Source organism: Drosophila takahashii, chromosome 3L (genome assembly GCF_030179915.1).
Source record: "Drosophila takahashii strain IR98-3 E-12201 chromosome 3L, DtakHiC1v2, whole genome shotgun sequence".
NCBI lineage: Eukaryota > Metazoa > Arthropoda > Insecta > Diptera > Drosophilidae > Drosophila > Drosophila takahashii.
Window position 1 is genome coordinate 10356833 of NC_091680.1, and position 19391 is coordinate 10376223.

General features: G+C 43.4%; 6 protein-coding genes across 10 annotated transcripts; 3 read left to right on the top strand and 3 right to left on the bottom strand.

The window, feature by feature from the left end:
- The first annotated feature begins 2124 nt into the window (after positions 1-2124).
- LOC108069995 (cytochrome b5) lies at positions 2125-2719 on the top strand. The gene has a single exon (XM_017160289.3). The coding sequence runs from the start codon at positions 2234-2236 to the stop codon at positions 2591-2593; it is 360 nt and encodes a 119-aa protein (XP_017015778.2). The 5' UTR covers positions 2125-2233; the 3' UTR covers positions 2594-2719.
- elg1 (enhanced level of genomic instability 1) lies at positions 2597-7745 on the bottom strand. 5 transcript variants are annotated; one of them, XM_070215276.1, is made up of 4 exons: positions 7512-7745; positions 6590-7249; positions 4095-6539; positions 2597-3109 (listed from the first exon to the last, which is right to left on the bottom strand). In XM_070215276.1, exons 2-4 carry the CDS (start codon positions 7117-7119, stop codon positions 2842-2844), a joined length of 3243 nt encoding a protein of 1080 aa, XP_070071377.1. In that variant the 5' UTR covers positions 7120-7249; positions 7512-7745; the 3' UTR covers positions 2597-2841. The 5 variants fall into 5 exon arrangements, with proteins under 5 accessions (XP_070071377.1, XP_017015775.2, XP_017015774.2 ...); XM_017160286.3 differs by having other exon boundaries at positions 6590-7306; XM_017160285.3 differs by having other exon boundaries at positions 6590-7334.
- A 63-nt stretch (positions 7746-7808) lies between these two features.
- On the top strand, positions 7809-8407 carry Trs20 (TRAPP subunit 20). Its single transcript, XM_017160288.3, has 2 exons — positions 7809-7958; positions 8016-8407. The coding sequence occupies exons 1-2, from the start codon at positions 7872-7874 to the stop codon at positions 8346-8348; spliced, it is 420 nt and encodes a 139-aa protein (XP_017015777.1). The 5' UTR covers positions 7809-7871; the 3' UTR covers positions 8349-8407.
- A 39-nt stretch (positions 8408-8446) lies between these two features.
- Positions 8447-10280, bottom strand: SsRbeta (signal sequence receptor beta). Its single transcript, XM_017160287.2, has 3 exons — positions 10150-10280; positions 9577-9952; positions 8447-8930 (listed from the first exon to the last, which is right to left on the bottom strand). Exons 2-3 carry the CDS (start codon positions 9949-9951, stop codon positions 8733-8735), a joined length of 573 nt encoding a protein of 190 aa, XP_017015776.1. The 5' UTR covers position 9952; positions 10150-10280; the 3' UTR covers positions 8447-8732.
- Positions 10281-11105: 825 nt separating this feature from the next.
- Pgm1 (phosphoglucose mutase 1) lies at positions 11106-14404 on the top strand. The gene is made up of 4 exons (XM_017160277.3): positions 11106-11273; positions 11346-11592; positions 12425-13643; positions 14135-14404. Exons 1-4 carry the CDS (start codon positions 11196-11198, stop codon positions 14271-14273), a joined length of 1683 nt encoding a protein of 560 aa, XP_017015766.2. The 5' UTR covers positions 11106-11195; the 3' UTR covers positions 14274-14404.
- Strump (WASH complex subunit strump) lies at positions 14403-18911 on the bottom strand. Its single transcript, XM_017160271.3, has 6 exons — positions 18623-18911; positions 18463-18565; positions 16954-18399; positions 15515-16896; positions 14626-14997; positions 14403-14568 (listed from the first exon to the last, which is right to left on the bottom strand). Exons 1-6 carry the CDS (start codon positions 18742-18744, stop codon positions 14415-14417), a joined length of 3579 nt encoding a protein of 1192 aa, XP_017015760.2. The 5' UTR covers positions 18745-18911; the 3' UTR covers positions 14403-14414.
- Between the last annotated feature and the right edge of the window lie 480 nt (positions 18912-19391).

A 19391-nucleotide genomic window follows, 5' to 3' on the forward strand; every position in this document is an offset into this window, starting at 1 on the left:
TGATCGATAATGTAACGATAGGCGATATCGATAACCAACCCTAGTCTGGTCGATCGTTCTTATTGAATTGCAACTCTGATCGAAGGTTGCCATTTGTGGCAGCACTGGCGGTTTATTCAAAAGGAGAATAGATTTTTAATTGGCGTTTAATTTAGGAAAATAAAAGAATTAACGATTAATCCCACTGCAATGTAAATTATAAGCACAAGCAAACGACTTAGAACATTTTGGTAATTATAATTATTTCTAACTCTTCACACTTATTTTGTATAGTCATTTAATTATGAAAATATTTCTGAAATTTGAAAGCGTCATTTCCAGACAACCCAACACATTGTTGCCCCGACAATTCCAAATTAAAATTATCAATGAGAAGAAAAACAAAAAATGGTTTCAAGAACTTACGATCCATTAAATCAAATTTAAACCACATTTAACCAACAATTTAGATGAAAAATCGAAAGCGAAAAACTAGGAAAATATGATAACAAATGCAAAATAAAGGAAAACACTTTACTACGCCAACAAGTCCTACAAGCCTACATTTTAAATACATAACAATATGGTTCGATGTCTATGGATCAAAGAATACTTAAAGTAATGCAACCGGAAATAGCCCGAAATATCACACAGACCGAAGTGAAAACTGGAGACAATGAATAACTAAATTAAACAAGTAGAATTTAATTAATTAATTAGTTATAAACAAATTAAGTCCAGCTAAAATATCGAAGCGATCATTGAATCGGCTACACATATACACATTTATACAAATAATTATATACATACATAAATTTAATTTACGTAAACAGGCCTAATTTCAACTACCTCCAAAACTGTTTTTTAAATTAAACAATTAAATTCTAAACAAAGATCAAGTCTACGAATTATGTTTAGCAAACACTAAACGGAAACTAAGTAAATCAAGTAAAAAACAAATCGATTAAATTATAGCAAATTAATTGATTGAATTACAATTTTTTAAAAATTCGAGCAGATCGATTAATTCAACAAATCAACAATCATTGACAAGTAATTAATTTTACACTTTATATATACGATATATACATATTACGATATGGTATCTGTACATTTAGATCGAGAATACAAAGAAAAGCGCACACGAGCTGCGTTTTGAAAATGCAAAACCGTCGACTGATATTTATAACAAAATAAAAGTAAATAAAGTAAATTACAAGGAAAGTGAAGGGATTCATTTGTAAATACACCGAATGTTAATGTATACAGACCTACGCCCAACAGTCCCCGAAGTTTTCCAACCCATCCGAGATCAAAATCTCCCACTCCCCAAGAAATCGAATTCGATTTTTGATCCCCGCAGGCAAAGTTGCACCCAACACTAGCGAAATTTTTTAAAGCGCATTAAGCAAAACGTCTAAGATACATAAATCTATATAAAAATCGATATATATCTAAATACATATATATTAAATGAATACCAATTATTGTTGTTGTCTCTTATAAAAAAAAAAACAAAAACCCATCAAAACCGAAAATAAAAATGGGAAAATGAAAGCAAATTTAAAATATATTTCCAAAATATATAGAATATAACTTTGAAAGCCAAAAATATCAAACATCATTGTTTCTTTTGAAAAGGAATGTTGGTTACCAACGGGTATATTTTTTTCATGCTTTGATTGACACTTAACAGACCTTATCGCCGTTCCTTTGATGCATCATGCATTGAATTCTTATCATAAAAGTTAATGGACTCAAGAAAAATCCCATCATAAATTTATCACCCAGCCAGAACCCATTGAAGAACCACCCAAACTCGTATTCCAGTGACTCACGAATCGAACTTAGATTTCGCGAATGATAGTAAAGCACTCCATGCCAACTTGCGTAATCAATTTGCATTAATGATTTGCACAAATCCCCGAAAAGTTTTGGAACTCAGTGGGTCGCGTTGAAGGACGGCGAATTCTCACGTATTTCTTATCAGCTGCAAGTCAGACAGATTGTGGAAATAAAACAGCAAATAGTAATTGATCGCTGAGAGGGGGGAAAAGCAGGGCAAGTACAAGCGATCTAGGCGATATTTTGCACTATTGATAAAAGTTAAACATAAGCAAAGGTTGGCCATTGGCACGCGTCCAGTGTTTGCAAGTCCGTCCAACGGTTAACAGCTCCTAAAATTAGCAAATTAACAGCAGTTATTAAAAAACATTCCTCTACACGGGAAAGCAATCAAGCAATCGATCCAATCATGTCGCAGTTGTATGAACCCGCCGAGGTGGCCGAGCAGAATGGCAAGAACGGCAAACCCTGCTGGCTGATCATCAAGGGAAACGTCTACGATGTGACCAAGTTCCTGGTGGAACATCCTGGCGGCAGCGAAGCTCTCCTCGAATATGGCGGCAAGGACGCCACCAAGGCCTTCAAGCAGGCCGGACACTCTTCCGATGCCGAAAAGGATCTGAAGAACTACAAAATCGGAGAAATAAATTCGGCGGCACCCATCCAAAGCCAGCCCACTTCCATTGCGGCAAAAAAGCCGGCGGAAAGTCCCATATCAGGCGATCCGGAACCGGCGAAAAAGAGCTCTTCCTCCTTCTGCTGCTGCTAGTCATCGTTTTACACATGTCATTTAATTGATTTATTAACATAGGATCAGGTCGTAATTAATTTAGCGTAATTAATTTGTAACTAAGTCTAGGTTTATCTCATAATAGCTTCGCAACATAGTCGTGCCCACAAAACTATCCTAAAAAGATCAACTCTTCTTACCTCGATTTGAAAAAATTGCAAATAAATCCGGTGGAGCTGCTCCACCATATTGGAAAAAATTAAACTATGCCTTTTTCGCAAAGACGGCTAATCCTTCGGCTCGCCTTCCGCCAGTGGACCGCTGCTGGGATTCGCTTGAAACGTACTGCAGGCAGCATCGAAGTACTCCATCGTAAAACTGGTCACGTTCACCGTGTGGTTGCGCAGATAGTGATAGAATCTACTCGACTTGCGTTCCTGTCCAGCCCGCTCCTTCTCACTGCGGCAGATAGAACGCAGGGTAGGCTCAAAGTCCAGCGATTTGGCGGAGGAGGAACGTAGAAGGCCGTTGCCCAGGTGCTCGCAAATGGTTACCCTAGAAGAGTTAAGAAAAAACAACGATTGAGATACAGGTTCTAGGAAAACATGCAGGAATTGAACATAAGATCTTCTGTTTGATATTATAGCATTCTAGTATTAATAATAAAGCTTATAAAACTATTTAGTTGTTGAACGTCTTTCTTCATTTGTTTCTCCGTAAAGCAATTTCACTCTCTCTTTCTAATATAGCTAAAATACTCAACATCTTTGGCCTTATCTGATTACTAATCATTCCGGCGAATAACTTTATGAATGATTGTGTTTTTGCGACAGCTTTATGATCGGTCATTTTTATGACATGGCAATTAAACTAGAGTATGCTAAACTTATCTTGTGACTAGTCGTTATTTTAACTGCCAGGCGATACAAAAAACCCCGATTTCCTTTTACCATCGATTATTTCGATGACAGCTAAAGTACCTAACTTGGTACTATTTTATAAAGCAGGAAATATCCAATACATTTTCATTAGAAGCTTGTCAAAATGGGGAACGGAATTATTAAATGATAATAATTATTATAATCTCTATTTTCTATCGATCAAATTTTTAAATCACAGCTGATATAAATAAAAATGATTTGTATTTTTTTAAGAAACTGTTAGAATTGTCAAAATGGTGAACGGAATTACTAAATGATTATTATCTTTATAATCTCTATGTTCTATTGATCCGATTCTTAAATAACAGCTGAAATAAATAAATATGATATGTTATTTGTTAGTTTGTTTGTTACTGTTAGAATTAATACACTAATAATTAAATTAATTTGTTCTTTTTAGAAACGGTTAGAAATGTAAAAATGGTGAACGGAATTACTAAATGATTCTAAAAGTTCTTTTGATCCGATTCTTATATCACTGCTCAAATAAATAAATATGATATGTTCTTTTAAAAAAATGAATTAAAATACTAATAAAAATAAATGAATATATTAATATAATTTTATCCACGTTGTTATATATTTTTCAAGCATTTTACCTCTGAGCCGGCTTGTCGAACAGGTTGTAGGGACACTCCTTGGCCGCGAGTCCAGTTTGGAGAGCCTGCTCCACCAGCAGGTGCGCGATATCCTCGGACAGGTGGCACTGCAGGCGATCACTGCAATCGGCGTCCATCAGAGCAGCCGCCGAAATGTTGTCGTAGAAGGAGGCCAGCGAGGCGAGGGATGAGTTTTGGCCATCGTTCTTCTGACCAGTGGCGCTGCTTAGCCAGGCTTTCTTTGGCGAGCGGGACTTTCGCTTGGCAGTGGCTCTGCTTCCTCCACCCGATGGCTGCTCCTTTAGCAGCGGGGAACTCGAAATAAGCTCCGAGAGATTCAAACGCAGCAGGCTAAAGTTCACGGGAAAGGGTATCCGATGCTGGACATTTTGCGGGGTGGTAAAGAACTCAAAGAATCGCTGATGAATGCGACTGCCGTCGACGGTGGCCAGCCGGCTATTTGAGGATTTGGTGGGCGATCTAACGCCACCCGTCCTGCCGCCACTAGGATCTCCACCGCTCTGAATGTAAAACTGCAGCTCCATCAACGTCTTGCGCAGATTCTGATCATTGTACAGATACAGGGATATCAGTTCATCCAACTCGATGGGACAGTTTTCCATGAGGGATAGGACAGCTAGGAATCGGGAGATGTTCAGAGCATTTGGAGCCTGGAAATGAACCACATTCTGTTGCATAAGACGCTGCAGATGCGGGCAATTTGGATCCGTGGCCACCACAATAACCGGCCTCTTTGAACTGGCGGCCAAAGTGTAAATGGCATCCGTAAACCCAGCATCCAGGTTGTCAAAAAGGATGTCCGCATCTTCTATTAATATCAGAGATTTCCGCACTTCGGATGGAGGTTCATAGCTGTTAGCTTTCGCCTTTAAGCCGCTCTTTTGCAGCTTTTGGAGCAACTGCTGCGAGGATCCCCCGCCCGTTTTGCTATCCTTTCGTATCTGATGCGACTGCGTGGCCTCTTGGAGTTCCTGTATCAGCTTTTTGCCTGTACGCTTCATCCCAGCGTTAATTTCCAGGACATTAAAGTTCATGTCGTTGGCTAGAGTGAAAACTGCATTGGTTTTGCCACTAGACGAAGGTCCCACCAGCACCATTGTGTTGCTGTTTGCTCCCATGGAAGCCGAATCGTTGCTCATGTCGAAGGTGTCGTCCAGGCCCTGCGAGTTGCGATTGCTGCCACCATTGCCACCACTCCAGGCGGACAGGAACTCCTTGAGCTCCTGCACTGGCGTTAGATTAACTAGAACCTGCTCGAACAGCAGTGGTTTGTACTTTTCCGTGAACAGCAGTTCGCCGTTGGGCGCCGAAGGCGGTGGCTTCGCCTCCTCGTCATTCGGAGCCACATTCTGCTCCATGGAGCGACGAGTGCGCCGTGTGACCACCAAGGATTCACCCATTTGCTGCGTATCCTGCGCACTGTCAATGGCGCTAAAATGCCGATACTTCTCCCTCATCTGATTGTAGCATTTGAAGGTGGGAAAGCGATCAAAGTCGTTCTTCCAGAGCTTTACAAAGCCGCGCTTGTTTTCGAGTTGCGGCAGTGTGGCATAATTAAACTTGTTGGAACATTTACTTGATGTAAAGTCAGCGGGCAGGCAGCTGGTGAAGCTACTCGTTTTGGAACGTCGTTTTTGGGAGAGCAAGGCAGCTATGTATTCCTCTTCTGCCCTCAAAGCAAAAGGCAGCTTCAGGGGTTCCTTTCTAGAGACAAATGCTTCGCAACCTATGTGCGCCAGTCGGGGAAACACCTCGTAGCTCTCCTCGTACATCTGCTCGTAGTTCTTTTGCCGATTCTGCTCCTGCCGAATTTTATCTGGCACCCCGGATTGCAGAAACGCCTGGCGAGCCTTCAAAATCGAGGGATCCGGACTGGGCCTCGGCAATTGGCGCACGAAGAGCGGCGCTAGTTTCTTTGGCGTGGCAGCTGGATTACTGTTGTCCAGATCAATTATCTCCACGGACTCCTCTGCTATGGGAACCTTGGCCTTTTGTTGTTGCTTCGCAGGACTCGTTTCCAGGTCGTAATCGTAGCGCGCCTTTCCCGCACACGAGCGTCTTGGTCGCGAGGAGGGCGTGGATTCTAGGTCCACAATGGGCGTTTCCTGCTGACTCTTCCTTCGCTGCGTTCTCCGCTTTGGCGTCTCCATCGGTGGAGTTTCTATCGCAATGGCCACCTTTTCGGCCAGCTCCTTGGGCGATTCCACCTTGGCAAAGTAGCCCAGCAGGCTGTCGCGCTTTTTGGTGGGCGACGACAGCTTGGAGAGGAATTCTTCGGTTTCGGGATCCTGGGGCGGCGCCTCCACGGAGCTGAGTCGTCGGGATCTTGGCCTTCCCCTCGAGCGCTTGACTGTTAACTCTGTGGGCGCCGAAGAAGGAGCCGTCACCTCTTTCTGGTCAGTCTTGGTCAGCATTTTCCTCAATCTGCGGGAGAAATATATTAGTAAAAGTGGAAAATCTTAGAGGAAACTTACCTCTTGGCCCTCTGCTCCATCTGCACCTCAATGAACTCGCCGCGCGCCTCATCCGCCAGTCTCCGTTTGGCTCCCCCCTTCCTTTCGTTCCACTCCTGGAGGAGCAGCTTCCTTTTAGACGTGGGCGTTGCTCCTTCGCTGGTTTGAACTTCCTGATCCCCGGGTGAATCGGCGCCTCCTTCATTAACGCCTATGGACCGATTGCGGGCATTCATCATGAACTCAAAGACATTGGTGGGCGGTTTGGGTTTGGGGGTGGTGGTCACCGGATGCTCCGGTTTCCCCACCGCCGTTTTGGCAAAGTGCTTCATGATGCTTTGGCTGTCGGCCACCGGAGTGCTGGACTTCAGCGGACTGGAGCGCCGCCGATGGCCGTTCTTCAGGCCGTTCTCCTGCGTAGTCTTCTCCCGCAGCGGCTGTGGTTTCTCGTTCTTCTGATCCTCCAGCAGCGCCGCCCTCCTCTTCTCCTCCCTCTTCCGCTTGTGCTTCTCGCGGTGCTTCTGCTTCACCGAATGGAGCACCTCCTCCATGTTCTGCAGTATCAATTTCGACTTGGCGCTGGGCGGTGCTCGCAAAACGAACGGGGATGTGGGCTCGGCGAGATCCCGATCCCGGCCAGCATTTTTGGCGGGAGTTCCCGGTGGACTTGCAATGTGCTCACTTGTAAGACAATTTATCGGACAATCGGTCATTTTCTTTCGTCTTTTTCGTTGTTTTCTTTTTGTATTTTGTTTAATGCATATTGCTGAGTGTGTGCGTGTGTTTGTGTATGGTGTAGTTTTCTTTTGTAGAATCTAAGTACTTAAGCGTTTGAAATCTACAGATTATGTTTAAACGAAAGCCAAACTCAGGGGATCGCAACAGAAGATCGGGGGGCAAAAGCAATAAATATTATTTAAACATTAATAATAATGAGATCTACCTTCGTAGCGATTATATTTCTTACACTACCGCACACGCACACACACTGCCGCGATCGCACTGGCGTCGCGTTGGTCTCGCTCCCCTTCCTAACGGTACTTGGGGCCCCAATGGGTTTTGCTGATCCGGTGTCCAATTCACTCGATAATAATCATTTTAACCGAGTTTTTAGTTGCAAAAATTGTTGGCACAATGTGCTGAGGGAAAAAAAAGGCGCGAAGAAACGGTGTTGGGAAAGCTGGTATTTACCAGCACTGTTCGGTCAGGCGTTAGGTGATTTTTAGTTGCGGTATTTTTATTGGTATTTTGTGGTATACGGTCACCCTGCTAATCCCACTGTTTTCATTTTTTCTCCGTGAAAATGTCCACCTATTATTTTGTTATTGTGGGCCACAATGATAATCCCATCTACGAGAAGGAATTCAGCACGGTTAACAAGGAACTTAGGGTTCGTAGACCTAGTGAGCACCCTATAGCCTTGGCTAAACCCATTTCCCACCCACAGAAAGAGGATCACAGGCACCTCAGCCAGTTTATTGCCCATGCCGCCTTGGATTTGGTGGACGAGCACAAGTGGAAAACTGCCAATATGCAGCTGAAATCCATTGATAGATTCAATCAGTGGTTCGTTTCGGCCTTCATTACGGCCAGCCAAATCAGATTCATCATCGTGCACGACAACAAAAACGATGAGGGCATCAAGAACTTCTTCAACGAGATGTATGACACGTATATTAAACACTCCATGAACGCCTTCTACCGCATAAACACACCCATTAAATCCCCGATGTTTGAGAAAAAATCAGAGATCTTCGGCCGGAAGTATCTGTTATCCTAAATTTGTTAAAATCTTTAGCCAATAAGTGATGTTGTAATATAAATATGATTTTATTTAAACCCCAACTTTTCCTGGAACCCATTAACTAACATCATAGCTTACATTTCTTTTAATTTATTTAGAAAAGCACTCTAAGCTTAACTCTCGATGGACTTGTTTAATTATCTCTTTACTCGATGCGTCCTCGAATCAAATCTAAAACGATTTAACGCCCGTCTCCAGACGACAGTCCCAGACTGGAGTAAATTAGATGTGTTTGGGTTGAATAGATGAACAACGCATGGAATCAATTTGAAACTAAAGCAACAAAGTTATACGGAATTTTGTAATGGGTGTTCGTAAACAAAAAATCTCTTGAGGTGAGTTGACCGTCCGTCGCGCAGCTTAGTGCTTCTTGTTCTTGCCGGAGCGCTCGTACTTGCTCTTGGACTGGTGCCACAGACCCAGGGGAATGGCCAGCGAGGGCAGGGTCATCACGGCGAAGGCCACCCAGTCGAAGAAGTGCGAGGAGAAACGCTTGTTGTACTCGTTCAGGTTGACAATGCCGCCCTCACCGGGCTCCGAGCTGACCGCCAGTTGGAGCTGTGGGAATAGAAGGGTTTTGGATTAAATGATGTTCTATATCTTAGGGAATTTTAGAAATATAAGAAGATAATTTTAAAAGTCAGTTTTTTCGGCGAATATAACCGTTTTTTGTCTAAATTATCTATCATACCAAGAGGTTCTTCAATATCTCTGTTTGTCTAACTACATATAGTCATTTATTTTGTTCATAGGTCGACATATCATTGATTTTTCCACTTCTTTTTATGGAAACATTTTAAAATAATAATAATATTGTCATTTATTTTGTTCATAAGTCGACATATCATTGATTTTTCCACTTCTTTTTATGGAAATATTTAGAAATATAAGCAGATAATCTTTAAAATCAGTTTTTTTTTTTGGCGAAGAATATAACCGTTTTTGTTTAAATTATCTATCATACCAAGAGGTTATACAAAAATCTCCATCTATCTCTGTTTGTCTAACTACAGATAATATTTAATGTTGTTCAAAGGTCGTCATAATATTGTATTATTGATTTTTCCATTATATTTATGGAACTGTTTTTTAAACTAATTACTCAATGGACTGTACATTTGGCAAAACTTGTAAAATAAAAGATGTTTGTGAGAGATTTCTATAATACCCGAGATTAGATAAGATTTAAGAGGTTACAACTCACCGTCTCGGACTCCTCGACCGCCTTGTAGGACACCTCGGCGGCGGTGAAGTTGAAGTAGCCGAATGCCTTGGGCCTCACGACCAAGACGTGGGTGAAGTTGGTCTGGGGAGCGATCCTGTCGACGACGGCGGTGGGCTGTCCACCGACCACGTCGAAGGCCTCCGGATGGAAGCCGGAGTCCACCAATCGCACCTTGGTGGCGGCTCCGCTGCCCACATTGAAGATGGTGTAGCGCACCAACAGGTCGCTCTTCTCCACCAGGTACTTGTTCAGGATCTGCTTGGAGACCAGGAGGCGGGCGCGGGTCTCGTCCTCCGACAGGCAGGTGCTAAATACCGCGCACAGGGCGCACAGAGCCAGCAGGTGCTTGAACATTCTGCAATTGCGGATGATATAAAGTCAGAATTGCACGTTTCACTTTTTTGTTGACGTGGAAGGGTCGCCGAAAAACGAGAGGCCCAACAGGGCGGACATTTTTCTTATCAATTTTCCCTCCATTTGTAAAGGCAGATGTGCGGAAAGTACTCACTGCACATAAACACCTAGGTTTTAAGTGATTATTTAACTACTTACTTGGCGTTGGTTATTTCTTTTGCGAGTATTTCGGTGCAACTAAAGAGCAGTCGTAGCAGGCGGCCGCTTTCTCGTTGGTTCGTGACGTGGAATGGTTCCGCTGTCAAACTTCGTGTTTTGCTGTCAGGGTTGCCAGGGGTGCATCGAGGTATCGATATATCGGCTGGTTTTCGGCGATGCGATTAATACCAACGATTTGACTTTTGGTATTTTATTTTAACTAGTTTCTTAACGGTTTTATTATTCGGGTGACCAAATTTGCAATTCATCAGTCAGATTCAGAATCAAAAACAATTTCAATTATTTTAAATAAAAATTATTATTAGTATATACAATCTAATGTCTATATATTGCCTTTTTGGTTTTCCCAAATGCAAAACAAGTATAAATCTAGCAATACCAACAAAAAACAAATAAAAATCGATAAATTCGCTTAACAAAAAACAATCCAGCGCCCCGAGCTTTGGCAACCCTAACGTACCGCCTTCTGTTAACCCACTGTTAACAACCAACAGCTGTTGTTCAAAAGCGACAAAACAAATGTAAACAAAACTATTTTATTTAGTTTTATGAATGGTTATTATTTAAGATAGCACCTGTTTAATATTCACAGGTTATACCTTGCTTTGTTTTATAAATTTGACATAGATTTCGCTTGAAACAGCTGTTTGCCGGTGCCTAGGAATGCCCTTGAAATGACTTTTGCACCCTACAGCGAGCTTTTCGGCATATCAGTGCGCTCAGTTATGACGATTTTATTGCGATAAATCATCATGAAGTAGGGAAATTCGACTATCTTAAAGAAAGATAACTTAATTTATGGGTTCTTAAGGGCCCTCATGACACACCCCCAACTCAAGATTATGTCTGCCTAGTAGCACGCAACAAAGATAGAGGTTATCTCGATCGGTATGGCCGAATCGCTTTGGCTTATCAGTGGGAGGCGAATTTCGCTGTGCTGTGTTTGACACTCGATTTTCATCGCACGCAAACGCGGTTCATTCGTCCAGTTGGAATTCAGCCAGCAGCCGGAAAACTCCAGTGAAATGTCGCTAACGGTGGAAATTGTTGCCACAAAGCCCTACGAGGGTCAGAAGCCAGGAACCAGTGGATTGCGCAAAAAGGTGGGGTCTTCAGTTAGTGCAAAACTTAATAGATCCATCGTATAACTTTGTGAAATCCATCCTAAATCGCAGGTTAAGGTTTTCACCCAACCGAACTACACGGAAAACTTTGTCCAGGCCATTTTGGAGGCCAATGGCGCCGCCCTGGTGGGATCCACCCTCGTCGTTGGCGGCGATGGACGTTTCTACTGCAAGGAGGCCGCCGAGCTGATTTGTCGCTTATCCGCCGCCAACGGAGTCTCCAAGCTGCTGGTGGGTCAAAACGGCATCCTGTCCACGCCCGCCGTCTCCAGCCTCATCCGTCACAACAAGGCCTTGGGTGAGTTACCACTTAGGCAGTGCTCACTGTGCCCGAGTGCTCGTAAAGATTTTGATTGATAAGAAGCATCTTTATACAATCAACGGGTGGCGAGCTGCTCAGTGACAGAGGTCCCTGGGGTCGAATAATAACTATAGATTCAATCGGTTAACAGAGGAATATGAATCGGTTAAAATAATAACGGTTTTGAATAGTAGTGCTGGAATTTAAATTTGTTTTGTCTAAATATTTTAGACAGAAAATTGGTTTTGTTATTTCATAATTGTATCAACTAATCTATCATGCTAGCTTACTTAATTTCACAACACGGAAGCAGTTTTGCACTAATCATACCTGATTTACAATTTAATAAAAGGGTTATTGAAATTGCATAATTATAGCCCTTATATATTTTGTAGTTAGTTAAACTTTTTTAGAGAAATACATAGTTACTTTTTGTTATTACCACTTCAAAATTGTAATAAATTAAACAAATGTTTAAAAGCATAATTTAAGTAATCCAAATTTTAAAAACCACTTGATACAATAGGATAATAAAACTTAAAAAGTTATACATTTTATTTAGTTATATTAAATGTAGTTATTTACTGAATAACAGCTGAGTTTGTGAATAATATATATCTAATTTGACCATGAATAGTGAATGGTCTTGAAAATTTAAATGATAAACAGTTTAGAAAATGGAAATTTACAAAAAAACTTGATACAATAAGCTAGAACTTAAAAATAAATACTTTTTGTTCAATTATAAATAAGTTTAATTCTAATTTTAGTTATTTCCTGAAGAAAAGTTTAATTTGTGAGTGATATCTAATTTGTCCCTTTACTTCAGGTGGCATTGTGCTGACCGCTTCCCACAATCCCGGTGGTCCCGAGAACGATTTCGGCATCAAGTTCAACTGCGAGAACGGAGGACCGGCCCCCGATGCGTTCACCAACCACATCTACAAGATTACCACCGAGATCAAGGAGTACAAGCTGGTGCGCAATCTGCAGATTGACATCTCCAAGGTGGGCGTCACTTCCTTCGACATCGCGGGAAAGCCCTTTACCGTGGAGGTGATCGATTCGGTGGCCAACTATGTGCGTCACATGGAGGAGATCTTCGACTTTGCCAAGCTGAAGGATTTCGTGAGTGGCAAGGCCACTGGAACGGCGCTGAAAATGCGCATTGATGCCATGAATGGAGTAACTGGCTCCTATGTGCGGGAGATCTTTCTGAACCGCCTGGGCGCCACTGAATCCTCGGTGGTTCACACCACTCCGCTGCCGGATTTCGGTGGCCTGCATCCCGACCCCAATCTGACCTATGCCAAGGATCTGGTGGACACGGTGGCCCAGGGAGACTATGACATTGGAGCTGCCTTCGATGGAGACGGTGACCGCAACATGATCATCGGCAGCAAGGCGTTCTTCGTGACGCCCAGCGATTCGCTGGCCGTGATTGCCCACTATCTGGAGGCCATCCCGTACTTCCAGAAGAATGGTGTTCAGGGATTCGCCCGCAGTATGCCAACTGCTTCCGCTGTGGATTTGGTGGGCAGAAAGCTGGGCAAGGAGGTGTTCGAGGTGCCCACCGGATGGAAGTACTTCGGCAACCTGATGGACGCCGGAAGGCTGTGCCTGTGCGGCGAGGAGAGTTTCGGCACCGGCTCCAATCACATCCGTGAGAAGGACGGCATCTGGGCGGTGCTCGCCTGGATCTCCGTAATGCAGCACACCGGCAAGGGCATCGAGGACATCCTGAAGCAGCACTGGTCGGTGTATGGACGCAACTACTTCACCCGCTACGATTACGAGGAGTGCGCCTCGGATCCTTGCAACGAGATGGTGGCCACCATGGAGAAGACCATCACGTCGCCGGAGTTCGTCGGCAAGAGCTACTCGAGCGGCGGAAAGACCTACAAGGTCAAGGAGGCGGACAACTTCAGCTACACGGATCCGGTGGACAAGTCGGTGGCCACCAAGCAGGGTCTGCGCATCGTCTTCGAGGACGGCAGTCGCATTGTGGTGCGTCTCAGTGGAACTGGCAGCTCGGGAGCCACCGTGCGGTGAGTTTTGAACAGTGTAAAAAACTTGTGTTATTAACATGTTAAATGTCAAAGTGTTAAGTTCAAAAAAAGTTATTGACTTGTGTGTAAAAAATTGTATCCTACATATGTACTTTGTGTTATTTACATGACGAGTTTTTTACACAGCGTGTTTTTAACACAACAAGGTTTTGCCATTAAAGTGTCAGAATTGTTTTTCTAGAGTATAAAAATTCATATAAGCTTTGAAATTGTTAAAACTAACATATAAGATATCACAGCCCATCGTGAAATGTAATTTTCATTTGTGTTAATAACACATTGTGTTTGCTAACAATTTTTTTTTCACATTTGAACACTTTTGTATTTGACACACATGTCAACAATTTTGATCACACTGTAAAATACTATTTTTCATGTTTTAAAATGAGTGTCAATTTCAGAACCCTGGTTTTGAAGGCTGTTATCCTTAGTACTTCTTAAAATAATCGTTGGAAATCTTCTCCTTCCAGCTTGTACATCGATTCCTATGAGAAGGAGAACGTTCTGGGTCAGGCCAGCGTTATGCTGAAGCCCCTGATCGACATCGCCCTGGAGATCTCGCAGCTGCCCAAGTTCACCGGGCGCACTGCTCCCACCGTCATCACGTAAAGAGTTCTTTTCCTGCCCGGAAAGGATCACTGAGATTAGCAACCTATCCAACCCACAATCTCCACTTGTACCTCAGCGAGGCATTTCCTTGTTATGTTTTTCGGATTTATTAAAGTTTGTGTAGCCCCAAACTGTGTGTCCTTATTTTAGAGGTGTGGCTAAATACTCGTACTCGCTGAGTATCATATTGGGAATGCGCTGCTCCAGCACTCGCAGCGGCAATCGAGCGATGCGAGTAAAGGCTAGCAGGAAGTGAAGGGCGGTGACGACCTCGGGACCCAGGATTTCCTTGTCCCTACAAAGAGAAATGTTTTATAAAAATATTCCTAAGTACTATCTCAACTTTACTCACAATAACTGAGCCTCCGAAACCGTCACCACATACTGGCTCATGTAGGATATATACAACATCTTGACATTCCTATGGAACTGTTGCAGGATCGTCACTAGACCCACAATGAAAGGCACATTATCGATATTATCTTTGGCTGATTTTGGCAACAGGCAGTCGGTATTCGTGGAATGCTGCAGACGACCCAAATGGGCGACGGTGAAGAGAAACAGGAACAGCGCCATGTTATGAGTGTTCTTGGTGATGAGAAAGACCTGCTCCAGGGGCTCAAAGTTGCCGGTATAGAGGAGAGTTTCATGCAGTTCAGTCAGCATGGACACTCCCTGCTCATCACAGAGATCCTTGCTGAGCGTGAGCTCCAGCAGAAGGGCCCTAGGTGTAAGGATCGTAAGGATTATAATTTTATAATTTATAATATCTAAATAAGAGCCCTGCGTGAATCATTCAATTTTTGTCTTATCATATGCCATGAACTTTCTGATTTTTTTAATTCAATTCTATGTAAAATAAATTGAATGGTTTTCTAATTCATTTCGAAATGAATGAATGAATTAATAATTTTGTAGAATTGTTTGAATTTGCCAGATTTTTTTGTGATTTCTTTTAAGAACAAAAAGTGAAACATTTTTAACAAACCAATGTTAACTGCATAGTAAATAAAATTCAGGCAGATTTAATCACAAAATTATGGCCCTTTCTTCTTCAAAAGAAATTGTCGTTTGAAATATTTCGATATTCATGCCATTCATTCATTCAATTCTATTAAAATTCAAATTCATTCAATTCTATTAAGCTCAAAATTCTAATTAATTCATTCATATTAAACAAAAAAATTCAAAATAATTCATTGAATCCATTCATGCAGGGCTCTAATCTGAATTTTACTCACTTATTTAGGGTATCAGCTGTGTTCTCTAGCAACTTGGCATCACACTTGCTGCTAAAGCTTAGTTCTCCGGCAATTTCTCGCCGCAGCAGCTGCTTCTGTCCGATGGAAAGCACCCACTCGAGAAGAGTAGGCCACACTTTAAGCCACCGTTGAGTGTAAGCTTGGTAGTACTTCAATGGCTGCTTGGCCACTTCGGGTGAGGGGAAGTCGCGTGCCTCCAGTTCTCTAGTCAAACTGGCCAGAGCATCCACCCACATGCGATCCGACGTGAGGTTTCGCTGTAGCCTTTCAACATTACGCTTCAATTCATCTGCCAACATATGCGCATAGAGGCGTTCCAATCCCACCATACCCGCCGGAGCCAAAGCCTCGCGAAGAATGCCAAAAAAAGCAGATCCAGCCAGCACTTCCTGGTGCGGCGCTTTCTTCTCATACCAGGTGCTCTTGAGGTCCAGGAAAATCGTTTGTTTGGGATCCGTGCAGCGTAGGATTTCGTGGGCCAGGCGACCAATAAAGTTGTTCGAAGGATCACCGACCAGCGGCGGAAAGTTGGGGATGGGAATGATCTGGCTTTGGTGCTCCGATTGAAACTCCTGCACTTTGTTGCGCAGAAAAGCGTTGCACTCCTTCTCCACATTGTAGTTGATGATGCGCTGGGATTCTTCAAGCAGAATGCGCAATCCCTGGACTCTTAAGTAGTCTTCTATATATTCAAACGATCTGCGATATCCCTCAATTGTTTTGGCCAAAGCTTGCAGCTTCTGCTGGAGCAGCTGCACCGGCGTTTTGCCTTTTTCGGGCGTGAAGATAAGTCCCAGATTGTAGGCATTGGCCAGGTGATTTACCAGCTCCTTGCGTATCCCGTCCTCCAGTAGTTGCTTGGGATCTAACTCAATTACTCCCACTAGAGTCGTTTTCATCATGAGGATTCCTTTGGTGAAAACAGCAATTGAGTTGGTCAGCTGAGCCACTTTGGCTCGCTCCTCGAATTGGGCGTAGTCTTTTAAACGCTCCTTTTCCACTCGAGTGGGAAACTCCTTGATCACATTCGTCAGCAAATAGATAATCCTTGCCAGAATGCTAAACATAGTTTCCGGAACTATTTGCAGGACGCGTCGCAGAAAGTTCGCGAGTTCCGTGCTGTAGTAATTGGACACGGAGGCCAGATCCTCGCTTCTGGCCTGGTTGATCCGCATCAGCGGCACCTCCAAAGTGCTGGCCAGTTTGAGGAACACCGCCCGGATGCCAATCACCGCCTGCGGCTGTCGCTTGATGTGCTCCTGCATGAGCGGCGTAAAGTCGCGCTGCAGAAGATGCCAGGCGTAACTGAAGTCGGTGATCATCTGGATGTGGATCTCGATGTCTTCTTTTAGGTTGATGAGCTGGGAAAGGGAATCATTTAGTTAGAAATCTTAAAATCATGGCAGGGATTTACCTACCTGCGCCATCCTATTAAGCATATCCCGGGTTTCCTGCAGCTGCTGCTTGACCAGCATGTTTGAATGCAGATTGTGATACTCCTGCACCTCATCCAAGGCCTGCATCACCTGAATAATCAGCCTGCCGGACTTTTGTGGCCTGCTCAACTCCAGTTTCTGCAGACGGCCGGCCACCTCCTTGAACCACTGCTGCAACTGGGTATTCTGCTCGATTTTGGTCAGAGGTCTAGAGCCCGCAAAGGCCTCACTCAACTCGTTCAACCTCTGCATGGCCTCATCCCTGCTTTTCGTCCAGCGATCCTCTTTGCTCTGCTGAATCTCCGTCAAGAACTCCCTCACACTCAGCTCCATTTGGCTGCAGTTGAGCAACAGGTTGTATAGAATATTCCGATCGAATTGCAGTTCCTGGAGCAATGTTCTTTGGACTTGTCCCGGCACAGTGGCTGTGTGGGCAAAGACGAAAACCTCCTTGGAGGTGTGGAGGCAGAACCAACGAAGCAGCACATTCGATTGCCTCATCATCAGTATGATTTTGTTGGCGTGCTCCAAAACAAAGTCATCACTCAGCACGCCCTCGCGAACAATTTCCTGCGTCTTTAGCATTATCTTTTCCAACTGCTCCTTTTGCTGCTGACAAAGAGCTTTAATCCCCGCTGGACTTGTAACATTTTCTATGGCAGATCGGGCGGCTTTGAAGTCCAACCAGGCATCCACCAGGTTAACAGTAATGCCCATGTACACGGATATAGTCCAGTTGTCGCAGAAGAACTTGTCCACAATCTCACGCATCTGGGAGCCTTGGGTGTGGAGAACTTTCGGGCAGAAGTACAGGCAAACATACAGCATGGCAGCCTGAGTAGAGAGGGCAGTGGATCGATGGGCAGGATGTGGATACAGGGTCAGCTGGTTGTAGATATCATCGCACCGCAGGCGGGCCACCACAAGGTCCACAAAGTTTTCGTCAAAAGGGAAGCGAGAGAAGTAGGCCTCCGGATATCGGGGAACCACCAGGCTGGCAGCTGCAGCAGCCGCCTGTTTGCCACCCAAACTGAGCACTTTAGAAGCCTCTTCAGGATGAACATAGCCCGTGGAGCGGAGGAGCAGGCAGACATCGTGGATATTGCTCTCATCCCCGCTGGGCGTGGCATCACCGCCACTATAACGATAGTAGGCGATCAGCAGACGTTCCCGAACATCTCCCGGCAAATGGAAATCGAGGAGGAGCAGAATCACACCGAACAGGTAGAGGGATTCACAGAGCAGCTGGCGACCCTCCTCCTCCTGGAGCACCGTCTCCAGTGTCTGCTGGATGTAGTAGCCCGTGTTTAGCTCATCGATGAATTGCTTGAGATCGGAGGCATAGTGGTGGATGCTCTGGAAGGCCAGGTAAAATCGGTTGATCAGCGGAAGCTGGGCACGCGCCTCGTCATCCAGTTCGGTCAGTTCCTGGAGAGGATTAAGTGGGTTTTATTGGTCAATTATTACTCAATTATAGACCTTTCCCCTTACCGGACTCTGTTCGATCTTCTTCTCGTGATCCTCGGCCACTTTGAAGTAGCTGAAATCGAGGATTATCTCGCCATATTTCGCCTTATCTGCCTTGTTGTCCAATCTGTAAAGGAGTGGCCTTAAGTAAATCATTGTTTTTAGGCATTCTAATGAACTTTACCTATAAATACTGGGCACATAGTCCTTGAGACGCAGGATTTCCGCTATAATAGAATTACCCACAGATACTATATTCAGCAGATTCTGCCCACAGGCATTATTTTCATCCAGGAACTCGGTCATTGTGCATTTCCTTGGTTCTGGAAATGCCAAGAACCAGATTTCTACGATAATAAATAATAATTTGATCAGTTAAGCGGATAAATTCAGCTTAAATTAGCCCATTTATTACTAATTTTAATCTTTTTAAACTTTTGTTTTTATTTTGGCAATCACTAAGTATGAACGTGTTTAGTTCTCACAAAAATGCATACTAAGTAATGGTCATACTAAACTGATAATATAGGGTTGCCAAGCATTTAAATATTATTGGCGCCAAAGTTTAAATGCAAAAGTAAGAGATAATAATCTGTGGGATCTGAACTGAATAGGACGTATTTCAATATTCAATTATAAAACAAAAACGTTTTACGTACAAAAATCAATCAATTCAAATATCTATTAAAAAATGGCCAATTTGTTAGGTGTTTCTAGTTGAATCCAAATGTAAATTTGGTTCTGTTTATTTTGTGTTAGGTTTTCATTCTATGGGGGGCTACACAAAATTTCAGTAAGATTAATTAACACATAAATGAATATAAAAATATAAATAAAATTAATTAATTCAACTACATAAATTTTAATGATTTAACTAGCTAATTAACTGAGATACCGTTACATATTCCATCCGTCATAAAATAATATTTTGTTTAAGAAAACACTGCGCACTT